This window comes from Copadichromis virginalis, linkage group LG23, assembly GCF_057382275.1.
Source record: "Copadichromis virginalis isolate Kocher_CV1m ecotype Utaka linkage group LG23, C_Virginalis_male_GT1.1, whole genome shotgun sequence".
In the NCBI taxonomy this organism is placed as follows: domain Eukaryota; kingdom Metazoa; phylum Chordata; class Actinopteri; order Cichliformes; family Cichlidae; genus Copadichromis; species Copadichromis virginalis.
Window position 1 is genome coordinate 51,151,349 of NC_140639.1, and position 25,003 is coordinate 51,176,351.

General features: G+C 39.1%; 1 protein-coding gene and 2 long non-coding RNA genes across 3 annotated transcripts; 2 read left to right on the plus strand and 1 right to left on the minus strand.

Moving 5' to 3' along the window:
- The first annotated feature begins 2,828 nt into the window (after positions 1–2,828).
- Positions 2,829–6,273, plus strand: LOC146682202 (cytochrome P450 4F3-like). The gene is made up of 5 exons (XM_085449026.1): positions 2,829–3,032; positions 3,215–3,356; positions 3,434–3,490; positions 3,623–3,750; positions 5,152–6,273. The coding sequence occupies exons 1-5, from the start codon at positions 2,829–2,831 to the stop codon at positions 5,203–5,205; spliced, it is 585 nt and encodes a 194-aa protein (XP_085305152.1). The 3' UTR covers positions 5,206–6,273.
- A 3,384-nt stretch (positions 6,274–9,657) lies between these two features.
- On the plus strand, positions 9,658–12,189 carry LOC146682203 (uncharacterized). The gene is made up of 3 exons (XR_014918217.1): positions 9,658–9,807; positions 10,800–10,917; positions 11,273–12,189. It is a non-coding gene; the product is annotated as an uncharacterized LOC146682203 (long non-coding RNA).
- Positions 12,190–18,921: 6,732 nt separating this feature from the next.
- LOC146682204 (uncharacterized) lies at positions 18,922–19,930 on the minus strand. Its single transcript, XR_014918284.1, has 2 exons — positions 19,842–19,930; positions 18,922–19,521 (listed from the first exon to the last, which is right to left on the minus strand). It is a non-coding gene; the product is annotated as an uncharacterized LOC146682204 (long non-coding RNA).
- Positions 19,931–25,003: the final 5,073 nt, after the last annotated feature.

Genomic DNA, 25,003 nt, shown 5'->3' on the forward strand with positions numbered 1-25,003 from the left:
GTACATATATAAACAAACACAAACACAGGAGGTCGAGAAAGTGGCCTACACATCGGAAGGTTGGTGATTCACTCTGCTCCAGTCGCCAGGTATCCTTCATACCAAGACACTAACTCCAAGGTGCTCTCCGATGCATCCATCGGAGTTTGATTGTGTGTGAGCATTAAAAAGCACTTGCATAGGTAAATCTTAGAAAAAAGCGCTTGGGTGAATGAGGCAAGTTGTATAAAAGCACTTTGAGTGCTCAGAGTAGAAGAGCACCAGTTTATCCTTTAACTTAACTATAATGAAGCTTCTTCGTTTAAAATAAAAGGAATCAGGTTATAACAAAACAACTTTGAAGGTTCCACAGAGCTTCACAAACAAGTGTAAACACCATAAACAAAGTGTCCATCGTACTAAACTGATAATGAAGGAGTTTGAATTTTCTTAAGTTCATTCCTGAGAGTCAACTTTCCTCTAGTTTTTAGTCGCTAGCTAGCTTTAGTCAGACCAGTTAGCATCCAGTTTGATTCATTTACAAAGTGCTCCTAAATGAAACAGAAGTCATGGTTTGACCCACCCTGTGCTTTTATGCAAGTGAACCAAATTGAAATGACGGCCTCTTTGTCTTTCTCATTTCATGAAACTCAGAGCAGCTTCTCTGGGTAAGCAGGTGATCAGGTTAAGAGGTGGTTCTCTGCCATCAAGGAGAATTCCAAGTAAGTGGGCATTTTCGTGTAATCTTAAAATCCAAAGCCTGTAGAATGGAGATGTTACTGCATTAAATCAGAAAGTACCGATAATTAATCTCCACAATGAAAATAAAATCAGAATTCTCCAAAATATTGCGACAACACTACTTTTGGTACAGCAGTTCTTGCATAGTATTTTACCTTTTTATAGCCATCATGACTTCTGTTTTTATATTCAGTCACTTACAGTGGGGCAAAAAAGTATTTAGTCAGCCACCGATTGTGCAAGTTCCCCCACTTAAAATGATGACAGAGGTCAGTAATTTGCACCAGAGGTACACTTCAACTGTGAGAGACAGAATGTGAAAGAAAAATCCATGAATCCACATGGTAGGATTTGTAAAGAATTTATTCGTAAATTAGGGTGGAAAATAAGTATTTGGTCAGCTCAAACAAGGAAAGTCTCTGGCTCTCACAGACCTGTAACGTCTTCTGTAAGAAGCTTTTCTGTCCCCCACTCGTTACCTGTATGAATGGCACCTGTTTGAACTCATCAGCTGTATAAAAGACACCTGTCCACAGCCTCAAACAGTCAGACTCCAAACTCCGCCATGGCCAAGACCAAAGAGCTTTCGAAGGACACCAGGAAAAGTATTGTAGACCTGCACCAGACTGGGAAGAGTGAATCTACAATAGGCAAGCAGCTTGGTGTGAAAAAATCAACTGTGGGAGCAATCATCAGAAAATGGAAGACATACAAGACCACTGATAATCTCCCACGATCTGGGGCTCCACGCAAGATCTCATCCCGTGGGGTCAAAATGATCATGAGAACGGTGAGCAAAGATCCCAGAACCACACGGGGGGACCTGGTGAATGACCTGCAGAGAGCTGGGACCAAAGTAACAAAGGTCACCATCAGTAACACACTACAACGGCAGGGAATCAAATCCCGCAGTGCCAGACGTGTTCCGCTGCTGAAGCCAGTGCATGTCCAGGCCCGTCTGAAGTTTGCCAGAGAGCACATGGATGATACAGCAGAGGATTGGGAGAATGTCATGTGGTCAGATGAAACCAAAGTAGAACTTTTTGGTATAAACTCAACTCGTCGTGTTTGGAGGAAGAAGAATACTGAGTTGCATCCCAAGAACACCATACCTACTGTGAAGCATGGGGGTGGAAACATCATGCTATGGGGCTGTTTTTCTGCCAAGGGGACAGGACGACTGATCCGTGTTAAGGACAGAATGAATGGGGCCATGTATCGTGAGATTTTGAGCCAAAACCTCTTTCCATCAGTGAGAACTTTGAAGATGAAACGAGGCTGGGTCTTCCAACATGACAATGATCCAAAACACACTGCCCGGGCAACAAAGGAGTGGCTCCGTAAGAAGCATTTGAAAGTCCTGGAGTGGCCTAGCCAGTCTCCAGACCTCAACCCCATAGAAAATCTGTGGCGGGAGTTGAAAGTCCGTGTTGCTCGGCGACAGCCCCAAAACATCACTGCTCTCGAGAAGATCTGCATGGAGGAATGGGCCAAAATACCAGCTACTGTGTGTGCAAACCTGGTAAAGACCTATAGTAAACGTTTGACCTCTGTTATTGCCAACAAAGGTTATGTTACAAAGTATTGAGTTGTATTTTTGTTATTGACCAAATACTTATTTTCCACCCTGATTTACGAATAAATTCTTTACAAATCCTACCATGTGGATTCATGGATTTTTTTTCACATTCTGTCTCTCACAGTTGAAGTGTACCTCTGGTGCAAATTACTGACCTCTGTCATCATTTTAGGAGGGGGAACTTGCACAATCGCTGGCTGACTAAATACTTTTTTGCCCCACTGTATTTCTTTTTTATACAGTTATCATTTTAAATTACCATGTGCAGTAGCCATATTGTTCAGACTACATGTTATTATTATCGTTGGGGGATTGCAAGAGTGAAATAGTTTGTAGAGTTATATTAAAATGTGAGAAGACTAATGGAATACTATGTACATTTCATAACTTAGAACTAGAGCTTTTAGTATTTATAATCAAGTGTGTGTGAGTGGGGGGTGGAGCAATTTGCCCCTATAAGTACAACCAACAGAGCAGGATCAGTGGTGAGAAACTTGGACTTCTGGATGCTAATTTCTCTCTCCTAATGATGACTCTCCTGCACACTGTCCTTGCTCTGGTCCTCAGCTGGACAGGTCTCTGTTCAGTCCTGTACATTTTCAGTACTGGACTGGTTGCTGTGGTTGCACTTTGGACTGCGAGGCTGCTGCTGCGTCACGCCTGGTACTCTCACAGGTTGTCCTGTTTCAGCAAACCACAGACACGTTCATGGCTGTTGGACCATCTTGGGAAGGTACGACACACAGACATCCTCCTTTTTTATGAACTATTTTAAATATTTGTAATCTCTACATGATGCAGCTATAGGTTTCACAGTTAAACAGGATGTACTTTTTGTTGCTATGTTACTATTTCTCTTTGATTGCTATAATCAGCACCAATCTTTAAGTCTTGTTTTGTGATAAAACATTTTAGATGCAGAGCACAGAAGAAGGCCTCCAGCGGTTGGATGACCTGGTGCAGACATACAAACACTCCTGCTGCTGGTTCCTCGGTCCTTTCTACCATCTGGTCAGACTCTTTCACCCTGACTACGTCAAACCTCTGCTTATAAAACACCAACAGTCAGTCTGTATTACACCACATTTCCAAAGCTTTTGGTGTTTGCTTACATTGTTCATCATTTACTTCCTTCAGCCAGCATCACAGTGAAAGATGAATTAATTTCTCACCGCCTGCGCCCATGGCTGGGTGAGTGAAATATTTTAGTTTTCCTCATACGTTGCAGAGTTTACTGGAATTAAATCTTTCCCAGTATTGTTTTTGTTCTAAAAGCCAAACGACAGTGCTCCTAACTACAAGTCTTTTTTTTTTGGGTTTCAGGACACAGTCTGTTGATCAGTAATGGAGTGGTGTGGTCCCACAAGAGACGACTGCTCACTCCAGCTTTCCATTTTGATATATTGAGGAGCTACATTGCTGTATTTAACTCCTCATCTAAAATCATGCATGTAAGATACACACAATCACGCATGCAGTAATGCACACAAAGCTGATCGCATGACAGTTTGAGTTTATCCCTCAGCTCATCGTCATACCTCCAAGCGGGCAATGTGGACAACCAAGTTTGTGAATGCGATAACTTGAGACGTAGGCTACATGGAGTTTTGAAATCGATACCATAGGTGCATCTACTAAAAAGCTCAGACAAGTTCGATTCTCAGTGACCTCGGCCTCAAAGTCAGGGGTCACAGGTCAAGTTTTCTGAAAATGTTAAATTAAGTCACATAGGGTTGTGAAGTTGATAGGATTAGTGTATACAGGGGTACCACCGGTCGCAAACAAGACAAGCAAACATTGTTAAAACTGGTACAACCATCAGAAAAATACGTTTTTCAATTATTTTCAGATTCTAAATTAGTCATTCGGGTTTTAATTGCAGTAAGAGCACACAGAACACAGTAACAGCCACCTTAAGATGCTTTACTGTTAGTTAAACAACTTACAGTATTAAAAAAACCCCAGCAGTAATCAAGTGAACTGCTATGAGCAAGCACATTCTGGTGGTCGGAAGGAAAAAGTTACATTTAGCAGGAAGAAACTTTCAGCAGAATAAGACTCATCAATGTGATGCCTGTTATTCATATTTCTTTTGGTGAAGAGTAACACACCCTCTACAAAACTACCACATAATTTTCTGTAGTGATTTCCAGAGTTTTAGTGCACCACACCTTTTAGCAGCCACTCTTTCAAGAAGATCAAATGTTTCCTTATCAGCAATTTTCATAGGATACACCGACGTTTTCACATGCTTTCAAACTGCTGTCATTTAAAACAATACACAAACAGTGGCACTGATGAGATGTTTATATCTTTTATTAATAATAATAATAATAATAACTTAGATTTGTACAGATCGAGTAAAGACAAGTGGAAAAAAAAAGACTGTTTACTTTAGATTCACGAAAGTGCAGAATGTGTTGAAGCATGGTAATATTAACATTACATGGAGGGGTGTTGTTTGTTTTTTTGTTTGTTTTGTGTGTGTGTGTGGGGGGGGGAACTAATAGACTAGGGTATTTTATTCATTCGTTTTTATTTATTCTCAGTTTAAAAAAAAATTCCTTAAATTATCGAGGAGGCTGAACACGCAAACGCACAATCTACATCTACACTGACTGCACAGAACTTAGCTGATCTTTAAAATTCATATGTATAACATATGTTACCATATTTGAGATCAAATCATAGTGTTAACTGTTTGTCCAATAACATCTTAAACCGATCCTGAACAGTTCAGCTGCTTTAAGTTGAAGACTTGGACTGCATGAATCACCCCCCAAATGTGATTTTCTTTCCATGCTTATGCTGATATCTTTATCCTGTTAATCCCTCCTTGTTTCTGTTTTCAGGACAAGTGGTGTCGAATTGTAATCTGGAGATGTTTGACCACATCACTCTGCTGACTCTGGACAGTTTACTAAAATGTGCCTTCAGCTATGACAGCAACTGTCAGGAGTGAGAACAGCCACTGATTTCAACTGATATCTTTCATTTTTGTTGTAGTTGTCAGTTTCTAAGAAGATTGTCCCTCCAGGTCTTCCAGTGAGTACGTATCAGCCATATTGGAGCTCAGTGACCTTGTAACACATCGGCGAGAAAACATTTTTCACCACTGGGACCAGATTTACTGGAAGACTCAGCAGGGGAAGCAATTCAAACAAGCCTTAAAGACTGTACACAAGTAATAATCTGACCTTCTGACATTTCTGTAGCTGAGTTACACAAGTTACATAGCTTTTACGGAGCTTCGAGTTGTTGTAGCGCTGACCCTGCTCAGGTTTCGACTGATCCCAGGGGTCAAGCCTGAACTCGGGAGCAGCTCGGGGAGAGTGCGCCGTCTTCCCCAAATCGCCCTGCGTGCAGAGGGAGGCCTGTGGCTGCAGCTGGAGCCTCTTAACAGAGTCACACAAAAGGAGTAGTCAGAGGAATGAGTTACTAAAATAATATTGTAACTGCATTTAAGAGTTAAAAAAAGATCAGCCAGATCTTAACAGGTAAAAAGTTATTATGAGTCTTAATGTTAACGGAATTACCTTTTAAAAAACATATTATGTCTTATTGTAATTATAATTATACTTTGAATTACAGATGTTATCAAATGCAACCAGATTGATCAAAGATCCCATATAAAATCATGTGTAATAAGTGGATATAAACAATGTTACATTTAATATTAGCTTAGCTTTGCCTGTGCCACAAACACTTGCTTCTCTAAGGTCCACCTGTTGATCCTCCTGAAGCTGTGCATGTCTGCAGCTACCAGAAAGTCTTGTTAGAAGCTGCTGATTGATTATTTATTTATGAAGTCCCCTTGTATTTTTCACCATACTGGGAATGCTTATGTTGTGTTCAATAAAGACACAGAAATTCCTGATTACGTGTGTTGTTTTCCTCCAATGCCATGGACGGCCAGTCATTCATCCTCAGCTCATCCCAACCAGCAGACCTTTTGTTACTTGCCCAATGCTGTTCGTCTTATGTAGGGGTGGACTGCCTTTTTGTTCATCGTTTTCTCATGTTTTTCTTAGGGAGGCAGGTTGCTGTCATTTGGTTTAATCTTTTAGAGTAGGTAAGTTTGTTAAATCCCTGAGACAGGCTCCTTTCTTTGTTGTTGTTTTGGCATTGGGTGCACCCTGAAGTTATAATCAGCTCCTTCCTTTGTGTCAAATAATCTTACAAAACAACTCATTGTAAGTAAATCATTATCAAATTTTTCCAGTTATGTGATGTAGCTGCTTGGGGTCTGATGAGGATGGTTGTGGTCTGGCCACCCCTAGACGGGCCGTCACAAGAGTTTTATTTTAATAACCGATGCATCCACAGGTGTATTCATATATGAATGACAAAGATATTCTTTAATGTCTCCAAACTTATTTTGCATATAGCGCTGCTGTTACCTTGTTGCCCTCACAAGATCTCCTGCTAGTTTCTTTTTTGTTTGTGTTTTTTTATAAGGAGACTCATCATGTTGTTAATTCTCAGTCCGCACAGCAGCACGTTCCCTGGTTATGCTGGGTTGTTTTCTTGTATTTAGGATTAAACTGATATCTTTGCAGGAACCTGTCAACCCATCCAAGTGCCACCCAGGCCCAATGCTGCTTAGCTTCAGAGAGCATGAGGTTGAACGTGTTCAGGGTGTCATGGATGTAAACAACATTCTTGATCAGAAACTGACTTTTTACACAACTTGGTAAATAACTTGAAATAAAAAGTAAAGATACTTGTATTTCACTTTTAGATTCAAATTTGTTTTGAACCTTGTGCTCATACTTTTTATTCTGTTTTATTCTAATGTTCATCTGATGTCTTATGGACGAAACTCATGAAATTACTAACTGAAGCTGCTTTCCTGTGAGGAAGATGGTGACACCCACATCATGAATAAACTAAAGTAAGCATCTCTACACATTTGTCCTCTTGAACGCTGTGCATGTCTGATCTGAAGCTACCGGAAAGGTTCGTTTGAAGGTGTTGTTGGTCGTCTATATGGTGTGTTAACTAAATCCTTATTATGTGTGTGGTGTTTGTTTAAGCACTTTGTCTTTTTTCAGATGCCCTTTTTGATAAAGCTCATAGTTAGTGTTGGATCAGGTGACCCTGACCCATTTCTTAATTATGCTGCAAAAGGCGATGCTTTGGTGGGCTTTGCATGATGAGTTTTTCCTTCCCATTGTCACCTAGAGCTTCTCATAGGGAGTCATCTGATTTGGGGGTTTTTCTCTGTAATATTGTCGATTCTTTACAGCATAAAGCACCTTGATGTAACCATGGTTGTGAATTGGTGGTATGTAAAGAAAACTGAAACACAGGAGGCTGTGACAAGTAGCAAGTGAGATGACAAATTATTACTACCAAGTGCAAAATAAAAAATAAAAAAAATAACGCATATAGTACAGTTCAATGCACAATTGTACATAGGACATCCAGTCTAGTAGGGTCTTATTTATAACAACAGTTATTTGCAAGTACACAAGATCTCATTGACCAACAGAGGGAGCCAAATCCCAAAGACCCTACAATAGCAAAGAGAAAAAACCAACAATCAGAGGACTCCCTGTTAGCAAGCACTTGGCGATAGTGGGAAGGGAAAACTCTCTTTTAACAGGAAGAAACCTCCGGCAGAACCAGACCTAGCCATTTTCTTCAGGGTATTTCTATTGTACAGCAGCAGAAATATGTTGAGCTCGTCCTTGTTGCTGATAACCGCGCGGTAAAATTAATCTTCTTTTCTAACTTTTTCATTTTTTCCCCTTGGTTTGCAAAATTAGATTTTTATAAGATAAACTGCTGAGAAGCAGGATGAGAAATTTGTCTTGTGGTGTTTCAGTATGTGAAGATGAACAGGGATCAAAAGAAGATGAGACAGAGAATATTTGAGATTGTCAACATGGTGAGTCTGTTTTTTTGCTATTTCTATACAGATTCCATACCAATACAGACACACAGACACACTGTACTACATACTGTTCTGCAGTAGTTGCTAGCAGTTGGAGTATAATGTTACATCCCCAATGTTGTCTTCTTCAGGTCTACAAACCTCTGAGGACCTTTATTGCTCTGGTGGGGTTGGAGATATGGACGAATGGTGACCTGATCTCTGTGACCCCCCCAGCAGGAGCAAACCTGGATGCTTTCATGAAGTGGAAGTGCCATTGGTGAGGGAAGGAAGACAGGATAAAAAACACACTGGGTAAAAAGACACTGTCTTCCAATTAAGCAAGAATTACTTTGTTTTTGTAAGTGTAAGTTTTTGTAAGTGTGTGCATATTAAAGACAGCTGCTCTAGTTGATTGACTCACTCAGTTAGGATGTTCCTAATGTAGTGCTTCTACATTAACATTTGCCATCTCGCTGTTTCCCTATCAGAGCCAACAGTAGCCAAGTCTCGATCTAGCAATAACAACTGCATCTCTTCTTTTGTTAATAAAGAAATATTTTTTCTGTTCTCACTTTATTCTGTATTCTGTCAAGTTAGCCCTTGCCTTTTTACCATTTCAACTATAAATCTTGAGTGGGAGAGGGAGACCGCCTGGGAATGCCAGTTGCTGTGAACTTTTCCCTTCTCTATGCAAACGGCAGAGGGCGCTCCTGCCATTCAATGAAGAAGCTGCACCTGGAAATACTTGATAACGATGGGAGCTCTTAAAACCTTGATTTAAAAGTTAAAAGTGACAGTTTAAACAACTCAGGTATTTTCTAGTAGACATCTGGGTTTGTGACTGTGACATGATGCTGTAAGTAGATTATTAGCATTCACAGTTTCTTTGTTCATAAACTCATAGAGATGCCCACGATGGTGGTAACTGGCAGTGTAACACTATCGTTTTAATTCAAAGTACAACACTATGATCTGACTTTCATCTTTGATTTGCTTTTACATTGGATTAGCAGGGTGCTAACTACAGCTGTCTGATATAATGCATAGCTTTAATAATAATGATGATAATAATGTACCGTAACTCTCAGCCACCACAAGTAGCCACCACTACACTCCTCTCTCCTCCTGAACCAAAATGGCAACAAGTCAGGTCTGAATGCAAAAGCAGATGACAATATGTCTTCTCTATTTTCTGCTTTCTAACTATTTTTAAATGTGAATACAGTTTAGTAGTTCTGCGTGTCTGTAACTGTTTATTTACAAGGATGTGATTAAGTATTTAAGCAAGCATGTCTTTGTAAATAGACATAAAAACTGGAAAGTACACAAACAAATATTTGTACGTGCTGTAAAGAAAGTAGGTCTAGAAAGTAGGTGCATTTCCTTCATTTGCAGCCACATTGCTGTGACTCTGCTGGTGTGGTTTTTGTGTGTATCACATAAAGGCTCAGAGTACAGACATGAAGTGGACAGGAAATGTGGTTGCTAAGCTATGTGTGCTAGTGTGCGTGGTAACCAGGGCAGTAGTACAAGTTGTGTAGCATAAAAGGGGCTGACACAGAGAAATCGGGGTTCATTTAACCTCTTTCTAATTTTCTGCTTTCGGATGAGCCTCAGCTGCACACAGGTCAGTCTGTGAACTATTTTGATTTTAACAAAAGTTTGCATTCGTGTAACTTTTTGCTCAAGTGTAATAAAATTTAGACCTACTTAAACATCATTTAATCTCCTTGCATCCTGATATTATTATTATTATTTTATTTTTTATTTATTCATTTATGTATTTATGTATTTATTGGGGGGGGAGGGATAAAAACTCCTCTGTTCTAACATTCGTCTGCATGTTCCAATTTAATCAACCTCTCTTCACCATGATGGGAATCAGAGCACTGGGACTGAAATACCTGCTAATTTAGTGTTAAACCTAGTTCAATAACAACACCAGCTTTAGTGTTGCCATCAGATACCAGTGTTTGGATACTGATACCAGCAGCACATATACACACTGAAACACTCAAAGTAAAGGACTGTGTTGTTATTGTTGTAAATCTTGTAGGTAGAGGCTCTTAGGTAGTTATTCCCATTCAGTCAGAGGTGTCATCATCTGTATGTGTCAGGTGTTCTGTCTGTCAGAAAACTCTTCAGTATTTGTTCTTCAAAGAGCTCCAAGCCAGCAGTAATCGGTCTAGGCCCTTTGGTCACGTCTACATCGGTATCCACACCAGATTTGGGGTTTCATCGTCTTAAAATGCAAATGAAGAAAAAGTTGTGTTTGACTCATTATTTAAGTTCATAGGATTTTGAGGTGAAATTTCTGTGTCAAAATGAAGACCTGATCAAATTTATGGGACATTAAACAGGTTTCCATACTTTTGTTGTGATACTATAATAAATGTATTTAATAAAATGCACTTTGAAATAATATCCTCTAAATGCTAAATAAAAATCCTTTTAATCTGTTTGAATCTACTCAGACAATAAAGACAGGAAGACAACAGGAACCCCTCATATTCTAGTCTCAGTGCATTTGCATATCTGATAAACATGATGTGGTTTCTGTGATTAGGTCGATTTTGCTAAAGCTTAATATCTGAAATGTCTCCATTGATTTGTGTCTAGTTTGACACAGAATTAATTCACCACATTCAGGGAAATTCACTGACTGAAGATATCTTTACCAGCTGGTGCTGCAGACGACCACCTTGTGCCCAAACCAGCAACCAACTCACAAGTCAAGGTGAGTCTGCTGTCAGTAAAGCAAAAACTACGATAATTTTGAGAAGTGTGGCAAACAAAATTGTGGTTGTTTCTAATGTAACACTAACAGTCGAAAGAGTAGGGTAAGTCTATGCAGTATTATTTTCATTATTTTACACATATTTTTCTGTGAGTATTGTTTTATTGTACCTGTAATCTAAAAGCTTTTAGAAAAATAACCACAAAGTTCATTTTCCAGATTAGATTACTACAAATGGTTTTTATCTTGGTCTTAAGCTTTTTAAGTAGGTTTTATATGATTGTTGAATTACATCAACGAAACCAAAACAGTACAGAGGAGAGACTCCTTTAAATATTCTCTTTTCCTTCCCCAGGGAATCATGAGGGTTCAGAGTGCCTGTTTGCTGTTGCTGCTGCTCTGTGCTGCTGTGCTCTCGCAAACTTACAATGATTTCAAAAAGAAACACATCCTTCCAGAAAACGGCTCTCGTAAATGTGATGATATGATGAAAAACGTTAATGGCATTAATCAGTGCAAGCGAATTAATACGTTTATCAACCAGAAAGCAGAAAAGGTTAAGGCTTTGTGTAAAGGTAAAAAAAATGAATACATCACCCACAAGTTTGATGTTATTGACTGTAAGATGAAAAGTGTGAAGCCTTGTAAATACAAGTCTCTAGCACTCAAAGGAAAGAAGAAGAAGGTAAAATGTGAAAATGGCCTACCAGTACATCTTGAGCAGGGCATATATGACAATTTTGATTATGACAGTGAAAATTAAAGATTGTTGTGCTTTTTTCAGTTTTCTTTGTAATGCTGTACGATCTTTACCTCCCAGTATAAAGCGCATTGACACAACTGCTGTTGTGATCTGGCGCTGTTTAAATAAATCTGAATGGAACTGAACAAAGAATTTTACCTGTGCCACAAACCCTTTAATGTTGCCATTGCTATATTTTGATTATTTGTCTTCGATTGTTTCATTGTTTATTCATGCATTTTTCTGGACTTTTTTGTGTAACCTTTATGGGTTACACGTGTTAAAAATGTATTTGCAAGTGATGAAATTTGCTAATGAGTATTTTTGAGTTTTATCTGCATATTTCTGAAAAATAAACCACATTCACATTTTGCTTTAAAGCACAAAATGAGCGAGTACTTCTCTGAGGACCGTCTCCAGACATCGGTTCTCTCTATGCATGTCTGCAGCTACCTGAAAGGCTTCTCTGATGTTGTTTTTTGATCATTCGAAATCCGCTTGTGTGATAAATAAAGAGGCAGAAAAACCTTCGTGTGTGTGTGTGTGTGTGTGTGTGTGTGTGTGTGTGTGTGTGTGTGTGTCTTGTAACCAGTTAAAAGGTTCACATACTTTTCGTGCGATTGTGCTAAAGAACAAAAAAATATACATACTGATCAAATAATATAAAATGAGTACTTGCTACATGCTATTCTTCCTTAAAGTGCTTTCTGTATTCTGAAAAAGAGAGACGTGATTTTCATTAAGCTATCAAAACATGTCTTCACAACTGTTCAGTAAAAACTACATTTACCTTATGAAAGGCACATTTGAGCTTGCGCTCAATAGCACGACACGAGTGTTGAACTCAGCATTTCTGACCCATGTCAGGGGCTGCAGCGATGCATCAGGTTGTGATGAGCTACCAACAGAGATCTTGACAGAATGACTGTTTAGCATCATTGCTTCACTTTTTGTCAAGAATAAAGCCTTTAAGCTATGATTCTGGTATGACTCAGATCATGAGCAGGTAAACACAAGTATGTACAGCATACTTCCATGCTCCAAACAAAAAGGACACTCTATCATATTTAAGAGGAGCTGATTATACAGATTCCAAATTGTAAGTAATTGGAGTGGATGATAATTTAGCTCCACTCTCTAACTGAATGACTTTCCGGACTTTGAAGTCCACTGGAACACGTCAATCAGAGAAATAAACGCTGTGACAATCCTGCTACATAATGAAATAGAATTTATCATTAAATTACAGGATATTTGGAAATAAAAAGGGTTTTCCACTCTCTTTTATTGTTTCCTATATCCCCATTTTTATTTAATTAATATAATTTACTGTATTATTGCATGTGGTGATCAATTTTACCCATATTTACCATAGTAAGGCCTTACTTGAGGGTTGTTGGAAGTGCCCAAATTTTGTGGAAGTAGTTTAGCAGATGAAGTCATAGTGTGTAATAGTGTGTGGTGTCAGTGCAAACATGCAGTCTTTAGGAGTGAGTCAGCACATTTTCTCACACCATGCATCACCTGTGACCATCATTCTGATTTGATTAGCATTTTCTGTCATTGCATGTACCTTCAACATATTATTATATTATTACAGTATATTCTTTAATTGCCATGTAGTGTTTCTGACATTGTTTTCTTATTTGCTCTGAATCAGGTCTGTTTTGCCTCTGGGGTCTCTGAAATGTAAAACCTGCTGGTAAATATATTTGTCTTCACACCTACACAACACTTTTTTTAAAGTGTTAAATGGAACACGTGAATGTGTATATTTTTTTATTTTTTCCGATCAGCTCTCGTAAACCTTCCTGCTAACCAAGCAGTCATTCTCATGCACCGATCACAAAATCCTAACTCAAATCAAAACGGCTCAGTCAGAACAGAACAAACACGTAAAGACGTGAATGACATGAGCTGCCTGTGTGAGATTTAAAATGAATGATGGCAATCATGGTTAGAAGGAACACATGGTAAACATTTTAAAAAGGCACAAAGCCTTATATCTTATTAAATCAAATGCAATGCAATGACTTCTAAAATTTTCATATCAATACTAGGATCTATTTCGCTCTTAAAAAGTGTTAGTTGTACAGAGTTTTGTGTAAGGATGCATCACCCGGCTGCAGTGAGTCATTAGGTGCTTACTTGTGGTCATGAAAGGAAGAATGTGGTTAGACATGTCTTTGCTAAACTGGCGTAACGCACCACAAGTAAACCTTCTGTCCAGCCACAGTGTGATGCTGTGAGAGCACACTTCTTATGAGACATTTTGCATTCTCATGCAGTGTTTTCCACTCTAAGATTTTTACAGATGTTGATCAGAGGCCTCGAGTTAATTTACGTAAACAAGTTTCTGATGAATAAATCAAAGTCCTCCGAACACGCGTCTTTGTGTCAGGAATCATTTTTAACTAAAAATGACATTTTATATAAACAGTGGACTAAAAATTTGATAAATATTTACCAGAAATTTTTTCTATCCCTGTTGGACGTCAGTTTCTGTGCGGAATGTAAGATCATATTACCTAAAACTACAAGGTGTCTCGAGATGGAAATGTTTGCACTGAAGCAGTTTATTTTTGTTCTACATTTTCAAAATCTAATGGTTAATTAATAAATTCCTACTCGGTGTTTTTGCATTTATTTGTCAGTTTTGTCCTTTTTAGGTGTAATTTTGATGTATTTGGACTTTATTTGAGAGTTTGTTTCAGTTTCTATATTTGTCATCTGTTTTGGGTTCAGCTATTCATTTTCACAATTAAAGAGTTTCGTTCATTTGAATAAAATATATTTATTTTTTGATTTTGAGAACCTGTTTATATATATGGCCTACATTCTTCCCTGCAGCTTCCTGAGCAGCGGCGACCTCTGCAGCTTGTAAAGAGAAGTGAAAAAACAGGCCTAGCACAATTTCACTTGTGTAGGCAGGCGTATTCAGGGTGGGACATATACCATAGTTTACCTTAACAAATGTAACTTTTAGATGATGCAGACCCCTGTCACTGTAACACTGATGCACATCTCTGTAAAAGAATTCACCTCTGAATATTGAAGTTGCAGTTAATAACTTTACTAGTTTGCTGTATCATATCACAATAGAAAGAATCTCAAGAACTGTAATGTTTGTCATCTATAATGACTGTCAAATAAAGTCTATCAGAATCAAGGTGACAGTTTCTTTTCCATTTGTTGTGACTGTGTGTCAGTCATACTGACCTAAAAATAGATCAGCAACAAAACATTTCTAAACCACTGACACTGGATTGACTGGAAGACACAGCAGGTGCTCTGATTTGACCTTTTTGTAGTCAAGTAACACGAATCATGTAGGAATCTGACTTTGATTTTCACCTTTTGGCCGTAATAAACTGTAGAAAAATAAACATTAGATTATCATAGTTTTGTAAATTTAGGGTCTGTGCGATATTACATTGACCAACAGAGGGAGACAGATCACAGTCTGAGCTCATCCAAACACCACAAGGCAGGAAAGATTTTGTTGACGTCATACATCTGTTTGGAATATCAGCAGCATACCATGTAAGTAAATAATGAAAGGTAAATGCAAAAGAAGAAAAAAATAGATTTAGATTTTAATGGTGTTTGGCTGTACCAACATGCCTTTTCCTTTTAAGGGGAGTCCAGTCATCCTTTCATTACTATATATAAAGTAATGGAAAGAAAACCCCAGACCCTGCTCTCCTGTACAGGCTGGAAGGACAAGGAAGGACATCCCATGGTGCTGCCAGGGGAATCACTCAAGGTCAGAGCAAATGTTATTTATTTTTTCAAGGATCGTGCACACAGTAAGTTAACCTCACAGTAGTAAATGATGGCTTGTCCCAGATTTAAAGATTAGTTAATTTCCGCCTGCAAGTCCTTGGCAGAGAAAAATGCTATTGAAATACAGTTGAAATCTGTGACAGACACCCTCTTTTTCCTTGATATATTAGGGAGTTGAGTTGTAGGTTTGAAAGTGTTTTTTTGTAATTTACACTGAACAAAAATATAAACGCAACACTTTTGTTTTTGCTCCCATTCCCCATGGGATGGACGTAGAGACCTAAAATTCATTCCAGATACACAATATAACCATCCCTCCCAAACAGTGGTCACAAATCAGTCCAAATGTGTGGTAGTGGGCACATCTGCTATATTGAGATAATCCATCCCACCTCACAGGTGTGCCACATCAGGATGCTGATCTGACATCATGAGTAGTGCACAGGTGTACCTCAGACTGCCCACAACAAAAGGCCACCCTGGAATGTGCAGTTTTGTCTCACAGCAAAATGCCACAGATGCCACAAGCAATGAGGGAGCGTGCAATTGGCATGCTGACAGCAGGAATGTCAACCAGATCTGTCGCCCGTGCATTGAATGTTCATTTCTCAACCATAAGCCGTCTCCACAGGCGTTTCAGAGAATATGGCAGCACATCCAACCGGCCTCACAACCGCAGACCTCGTGTAACCACACCAGCCCAGGACCTCCACATCCAGCAGGTTCACCTCCAAGATCGTCTGAGACCAGCCACCCAGACAGCTGCTGGAACAATTGGTTTGCACAACCAAACAATTTCTGCACAAACTGTCAGAAACCGTCTCAGGGACGCTCAACTGCATGCCCGTCGTCCTCATCGGGGTCTTGACCTGACTCCAGCTCGTCGCCGTAACAGACTTGTGTGGGCAAATGCTCACATTCGATGGCGTCTGGCACGTTGGAGAGGTGTGCGCTTCACGGATGAATCATGGTTCACATTGTTCAGGGCAGATGGCAGCTGAGAATGTCCCAGTTCTTGCATGGCCAGCATACTCTCCGGACATGTCACCCATTGAGCATGTTCGGGATGTGCTTGACTGGCGTTTACGACAGCGTGTACCAGTTCCCACGAATATCCAACAACCTCGCACAGCCATTGAAGTGGAGTGGACCAACATTCCACAGGCCACAATTGACAATCTGATAGACTCCATGCGATGATGTGTTGCACTGCATGAGGCAAATGGTGGTCACACCAGATACTGACCGGTTCTGGGTCCCCAGACCCCCAATAGCGCAAAAAACTGCACATTCCAGGGTGGCCTTTTGTTGTGGGCAGTCTGAGGTACACCTGTGCACTACTCATGATGTCAGATCAGCATCCTGATGTGGCACACCTGTGAGGTGGGATGGATTATCTCAATATGGCAGATGTGCCCACTACCACACATTTGGACTGATTTGTGACCACTGTTTGGGAGGGATGGTTATATTGTGTATCTGGAATGAATTTTAGGTCTCTACGTCCATCCCATGGGGAATGGGAGCAAAAACAAAAGTGTTGCGTTTATATTTTTGTTCAGTGTAGTTAGTTTAATGGGATTTTGTTTAGACTGGGGCCATTTTGTTTATGTTAGTTTTGGCTCTCCTTGAAGTTAATGTACGCTTTCAGTATAACAGCTTTGCATTTAACCAGTTCAAACTAACTAAACTGTCTGTCACAGTTTACTAACCTGGTTAGTAATGGTGAAAAGCTGCCTGGAAAAGTCAGCTAGCAGGTTGTTAATGCATCAAGTCTAAAAACAGCATATTAATACATTTAGATCCCGAAGGCTGCTCCAAAAACGATCAGATTGTATTTTACATTTTTGTTCAGTTCAAATCATCTTGGTTTTTCTCAAAGAAATCTACTACATCATGTATATTATTTTTATGTCATGTGTAATTTCCATTGCAGGAAATTAATTTCCTAATTAATAAATTTTAATCAGAGTTAAATTAAGAAGGGACAGCAGTAAAAACTCCAAAGCAGCGATGTCATCAATACACTGCACTTCCAATTGTAGAACGATTGCACTGGGTTCTTGGGAAGTCTGGACTGCTGTGTGAACTTATGAAGTCTGGACTAGCGAGAACTTGCGTACATGAGTATTTAGAAACGGCCTAACAGTCTGCAGTCTATGAACTCACCTCGTGTAATGCCAGCTAACAATGTAAGCTCCTTAATTAACAGTAACAAAAATCACACAGCATAGTACATTGAAGGTACTGACTTTTCATCCCATCCCATTTTTCTTATGAAGTGGTGTTGTAAATGCATTCCTGCCCGTGCACTGCTGGCTCTGGGTCCATTGTGTAACTGACCTCACCCCCATTAACAGGACGCTTACATTACAGCCTCTTTTTGCATGTTTTGTTTGGGTTTCCAGAAATCAGAATCAGAGAAACTCTATTCATCCCAGATGGAAATTGAGTAAATAAAAAACTATAATTAAAAAAAGGGCTCCAGGTTGTACTCAAACCCGGGCTGGCAGCTAAACCTGCACCCAACGGTGCCAAATCATCAAAATTGGATAAGGATAGAGAGGGGATAGCATAATATTTGAAACTGGAAATGACTGCCGTGAAATCTATTTATTTCAACAGAGTAAATGTATTGTGATTACCACTTATTTAAACAGTAACCGTAACAGAATACAGTCATATTTTGAATTGTAAATACAAAACGCCGGTACATGTATTCCGTTACTCCCCAGTGAAGGTCAAAATTTGACAGCTTTCATGCTTTGTGCAAAAATGAACATTGCTGCGATTTCTTTTTTCCAGTGGAAATTTAGTGAGGTTTATTTTTTTTGTGTTTCATGAGGATAAATATGCACTCCAGAACTGTTCGTAGGTGTGCCTGCAATAAGAATAGTCATGCATGCTGTTTTGCTATTGAAATTCTGTTGTCACTCCCTTTTAATACAGATAGAGTTGTGGTCAGAAGTTTACATACACTTACTATAGGCATTTACCAAATATTGGTGGAGGTGCATGTATATATTTGAGGCTGTATGTAGACTTTTGAACCTGTGTGGATGAGTCCAAAATAAATTCCAACTTGTCCCCCCAAGTCTTGCTTTCTTAAAGTCATTAAAGGTGTATGCTGCACAATCATTCCACCCTGGAAAAAGAATCGTTCCAAGAAATCATCAAAAGCCCAAAATTACCATGGCATTCATGCCCATGACGAGAGGATAAAAACTTCTAACCAGAACTGTACATGTCAGTGAACTGCAGCATTGGAGAATTCTGGTAAGTTAATCTCAACATTTCTGAAATTCTTCAATATAAAATTATGAATATTATTTTTTAAAAGCCCCCCAAAATAGCACAGACAAGAGGGACAGAGCATTTTTTTTCTTTAGATTTTAACATCATATAAGAATTTGTGAACCCTGAGATTGAGAAATAAAGAGACAACTTTTCTGCAACAAATCTTCTGCAGCATTAAATTGGATGAAAGAAGTTTATTCTGGTTTCTTACATGTGATCAACTCAAATCCTTACAATTCCTCTTCATGTTTGTCAGAAGACAGTCAGTGATTATCAACACATTTTAAGAAATTCTTTGAACAAGTAGTTAAGACAACACAACAGTTTCAAACTGGAATCAACTGCTGAGTCTTCTCCTAAGCGCTACCAGCCTCAAGGTGTACAGGTAGAAATTTATTCTTGGATTTGTCTTTTTCACATAGTATCCTCTTCTTCTCATTAGGTTTTTCTTGTGTGTATGAACAAGGTTCCATTATATCTTTTGTCACACAGTCAAACCAATTATATGGTAAGTTAACAAATTGCTTTTTAGATACAGCTTTACACATGTCCTGAAATATTTTCTCGTCACGTTCGTCGATGAAAGTATTTTTTTCCTTGCACTTTCCTGGAGTTTTCTTTTCCAGTGCATTGACATCTTTCATCAAAGTGTCACAATCTTTTTTACCATTTGCCTTCACAAGCGTGTGTTTCACTATGAAGTCGTCATAATTTTGTGAGAACACAGCAGTGGAGAGCAGCAGCAGCAGTAAACAGGTGCACTGAACCATCATGATTCCCTGGTGAAGAAAAGCAGCAAAAACATTTACATTAGTCTGTTTCATTTTAGTTTTAGTGGAGCAGTTGACAGTAGTTTATTTGATTTTACTTAATTCAATAATCATTAAAAACATGCAGCACATTGCTCTGAAAAATCTACTTTGTGGCTCTTTGTCAACCAACAAGATTTTAAACAGAACAATACGTGACTTTTAAATACTTTTATATTCAAATATTATTTGTATTTGGTTAATGCTCTGTAATTACTCTGAATAAACATCCTGCTCTGGCTTTCATAGCTTTCCAAGTAATCCAAACTTTTCCACGTTAGGACACCTACCTTAATCTTTTGATTGACTGATGAGTGGTGGGTTAACTGGCAGTCAGTCGTCTGAAACACCAGTAGACGAAGATGTCTTCAGGAAGAGAAATTCTCTGAAGCTGGTAAATGGATACTGTGGATTCATTATATAGTGTCTGCATGAAAGGTCATCATCTGATAGCCTCTACATTTTGCATGAAAAATAAAGTTTATCTCAACAGAAATCATTAGAGGCAGCCCTGCATGTATGATATGTAGGTTATACAAAATTTGCCTACTCACATAATCTAGATCGGGATAGCATGGGACTAAGTCCATATCTGGACAGTGGAAGTCAGTTATATTCACAGACAGCTCTGCATTTAATGTACGAAGCTAATTTATTTGATACAAAAGGCAACTGAGCTATAACATTATGAATTACTCTTGCGATCCCAGTATATCTGTATTGTCCTGTCATTGTTTTAAACCTTTACGCATTTAGGGGATATTATTTAATCATTATGTACATTTTGGTGCTTGAATTTAATACAGTAACACAAAACTGAATCCTATATTGGCCATGTGATCTGATATTCATTTGACAAAAATGTCAAAACATATAATTTGCTAAAGCAAACTAACTCATAAATGTCATGTGATCCAGGAATTTAAAGCATTTTTCTTTTATAGTCAGATCACATGGAGGTACAGTACAAAAGTTATGCTGTTCCTTACTCAGTGAACTGTTATGTAAATTAGACCTCACAAAACGGGCTAACTGCAACATCTTTGTTCATACACAAATTTCTCCACAGTACTTTTCTTTATTCAAATCAGAAGCAGACATCCGTATTATTAGCATATTCTGAGAACCATTTCCCTGTTGTAATCTCATATTAAACTTTAGCTCTATGTTGTAGTGGGAGCTCTGTGTCTTTTGCTGAAGTGTTTAGCAAGAATACAGCTCAACCATATCCAGGTGGGATTTAAAAAAGTTTATTTCAACAGAAATCAATAGAGGGTGTAAACTTTCTGTAAACTATATCACACTTCTTCACCTTGAAGTTGCAAAGTTGCTTATACCCTGCAGAAATCTGTTTCGATGTCAGCAAAAGACAGCACACACACTGGACCTGGAGGATACTTTTACCTGGAGAAAGCAAAAACACAATTTTTAACAGGTGATATTTGATCCTATCTCCATATATATAATAAGTTATCTCCAGTTATTTTTCACAACTTAAGACTTGTAGAGCTCGGTGTAACAGCTGTATAATGACCAGTGTTGTTTAAGTTAGTTGAAAAAAGTAATTAGTTACTTATTACTAATTACTTCTCCAAAAAAGTAATCCCGTTACATCACTGATCACTTATTCTCAAAAGTAATTAGTTACTTATTACTTAGTTTCTATTTAAAAACATGATACACAACCTGAACACTTAAAGCAATAGATCTTTCAGCCCAATTTTTTTCTGCAATATCCATCATATAAAATTGAATTAAATGAAAAAGTCTCTTTTTAAAAATTGTTATGTTAGTTTTAATCTTTTAACTTTATGCACATTGCATTAAGCATAAATTAAATTACATGCAGCAGTCTTTGACTTGAAGATATTTGTTTAACATTTAAACCTATTTTCTGCATATTCCAGCATTTTTTTTTATACTCGCTCTTTCAGATAGATGCAAGTAAAACACAGCAAAAAATAAATAAAATCAAAGACTCGGTGGCACTGTCACTGTAAGTTCTGTCGCTCTTAAATCTATTTTCACCTGTTTAGGCAGGAGTGGCGCCAGTGGAGGTTTACCCGGTGCTGCAGCAGTCATGTCAGTGGAAAGATCCAGGGGTTTCTCTTTGAATTTCACATTACCGTGGCAGTGTGCTAGGTGCTTGCTCAGATTTGAAGTTTCATTTTTTGCCATGGAAAGAAGTTTTGAGTGTACAGCGGATGCTGTTTTTTTATGGAATAAAACTTGAAGTAATATACTTCCATGCTTTTAACGCTACATGGTCATACTCTCTCCCGCACTCCATATTATCCATTGTTGATCTGTTGCTGCCACGGGCATCGCACGTGTTTATGTCATTATCATGAGACACACTCAAAAACAAAATTATGACAGTTTAGTAAAGCAGTAATGCAGCATGCTTACGGGAAAGTAACAGTAATTCAATTACTTTTTTGCAAAAGTAATCCCTTACATTACTCGTTGTTTGAAAAAAGTAATCGGAACACGTTACTCTGATAATAACATCTGGAATGTAGAAATGGTCTACTATAACAGTTTTTTTTCACTCAGTATCAATAACAAATATGTTACACAACCATACAGCAGAACCTGTGATGTTTCTTATTTCAGTAACCCACATCAAGTATAATGCAACAGGACCAGTGGCAGACATCATGTCTTATCCAGCCTGTTTGTAATCTGCTTTAAAGAGGGAGGAGCTGACTACCGAGGCCTGGTAAGTTCAGTCCTCATAACTCCACAGACAATTTTTAATTTTCACATTTTTCATTTTAGCATTAAAAACTCAAGTGACATCAGTTCACAGTCAGTTTTTCAGATCATTTTGAAAAACAAAAAAGCTTTCTACAACTTTTTACACATGCTATTATAGTTCCTGTTATTGACACATTTACACTATCCAAGAGGGATTAAATGTAAATGGCCTGTATTTGTATAGCGCTATTTCTAGTCCCTAAGGACCCAAAGCGCTTTACACAACCAGTCATCCACCCATTCACACACTGGTGATGGCAGCTACACTGTAGCCACAGCCACCCTGGGGCGCACTGACAGAGGCGAGGCTGCCGGACACTGGCGCCACCGGGCCCTCTGACCACCACCAGTAGGTAACGGGTGAAGTGTCTTGCCCAAGGTCACAACGACCGAGACTGTCCAAGCCGGGGCTCGAACCGGCAACCTTCCGATTACAAGGCGACCACCGAACTCTTGAGCCACGATCACAAACAACCGTCTCCTTTGATAATTTTGTGATTAGACTAGTTAGGAGGACTGATCTTGGGTGACTCTAGTGAATACACGTTTAGCTCACGAGGCATGCGTGGGTGCGAGGGTAAATTATCAGTTGTAACACTACAGACCCAAAAATGTTCATAGTTCAGACACTGAAACTAAAGATGTAGATGTAGATGGAGTATTAACAGGAAAACTGAGTCAAATGTGAAACATGGTGACTTTAAGAGTTTATGATTTCTCCACTAATATTAAAGAACTACTGTTGGGGTTCTGGGGGTGCTCTGCCTCTGGGCGGGGGCTCTGGCTGAGCCTTGGGGGCTTGGTTTCTGGTTGGTGTATCGCCGGGTTTTGGGTGGGTGCATGCACAGCCTTGGCACAGGGGTCTCTGGTGCATCGGCAGAACTAGGGGCCTCTTCAGCTGGTGGGGAGGTTTTTACATCCTTGCAGGGGTCTCTGCTCTCTAGGAGTTCACTCTGCAGGTGGGGGAGAGATATAGGAGAGTTGGAGAGTGACTCAGTTTACTCTGGACTGGGCAGAAGATTAAGCCAATCAGGACATCAAATTCACATTTCCAATCACCTTCAGAGAACTTAATATGCTGAAAGAAGAACATTTCAGCTTGGTGGGATTTGTTAATCATTTCTTCACTGAAACCAAAAAAGCAGGAATCTGCAGATTTGAAGACTTTAAGGTTATATTAATCTTTGATGGCCTGGATGAGTGTCAGCTTCCTCTGGACTTCCACAATACTGAGATCTTAACTGACCCTAGAAAGTCCACCTCAGTAGATGTGCTGCAGACGAACCTCAACAGGGGGAACTTACTTCCCTCTGCTCGCCTCTGGATAACCACACGACCTGCAGCAGCCAATGAGATACCTCAGTTGAATTCTGAGAAGTCAGAAACATTAATTATTGCCCTCGACAACCAGATATCTCTAATCAAACAGCATCTTGGTTCTCTCGGCTCATCTGTTCACCTGAGCCTCAGGTACCTTGGTGTGATGTTTGATTCTGCCATGTCCCTAGAACAACACTGTCGCCAGTTAATTAGGAACTGCATTTTTCAGCTAAGAAACATCTCCAAACTGCAAACTTTGCTGTCTAAATCTGAGTTAGAAATGGTTATTCATGCTTTTATTTCATCTCGCTTAGATTATTATAACAGCCTTTTTCTTTGTTTGAGCAAAAGGAATCTTGACCGTCTCCAGTTAGTCCAGAATGCTGCTGCAAGGCTTTTAACTTAGACACGAAAAAGAGAGCACATTACACCAGTGTTACGTTCATCACTGGCTAGAATTCATTTTAAAATCTTGTTAATGACTTTTAAAGCTTTGAATTGTGATGCCCCTGCATACATTTCTGATCTTTTAGAACCCCACGCTCCCTCTCGCAGCCTGAGATCTTCTAATCAAAGGCTGTTGGTAGTCCCTCAAACATATTTTAAAACCAGAGGTGATAGATCTTTTAGAGCTGTGTTCATCCAATCTGTTGTTGGATGAACACAATTTAATCATGGCACCTTTTTCCACGTGATTTAACCAAGTACAATAAACCATTTTTGACCATGTCAAACCAACACAGTTTGTATTTGGTGGTTTAATGTAATCAGATTATGTTGGATCAACGTAGTATACTTGCATTGACTTGAAGTGATTTATTTAAGTATTTAGAGTGAAATTTGTTTTAATTAGTTCTACACAAGTTAAAAACTTCAGGAAAGCACAATGAAATCTTGATGTTTGAACAACTACTTTGCTAATCAAGGCGATTACTGCTAGTCGTGCTTAACCTAACACACACATATATATATATATATATATATATATATATATATATATATCATCCTATTCATGTAGCCCCTTCCACCGGGGTTACTTGCATAGTAGCATTCCAACAACGCCCTGTTTTCATCTCTTGCCCACCGATGCCTTCTTATTCCAGTAGCCCACTTTTCGTCAGGGTGCCCTGGTTCCTCAACACCTGACGAGGACCTTGTTGATCTGGCCGGCATGCCTTCATATTTATCTGTCTCGCTCATGTCTGCGGTAGGCTTGCTTAGCATAGGGGGTCTAGCCTTAGGACCCTTACTGGATACAGACGCCCCAGGCAGGAATCGAACTTGCGATCCTGTGTTCCAAAGGCGTGTAGTCTAAACACTACGCTATCCAGCTGCAAATGCCAAGGGCTCAGAGAAGAGCTCGAGAGGATGT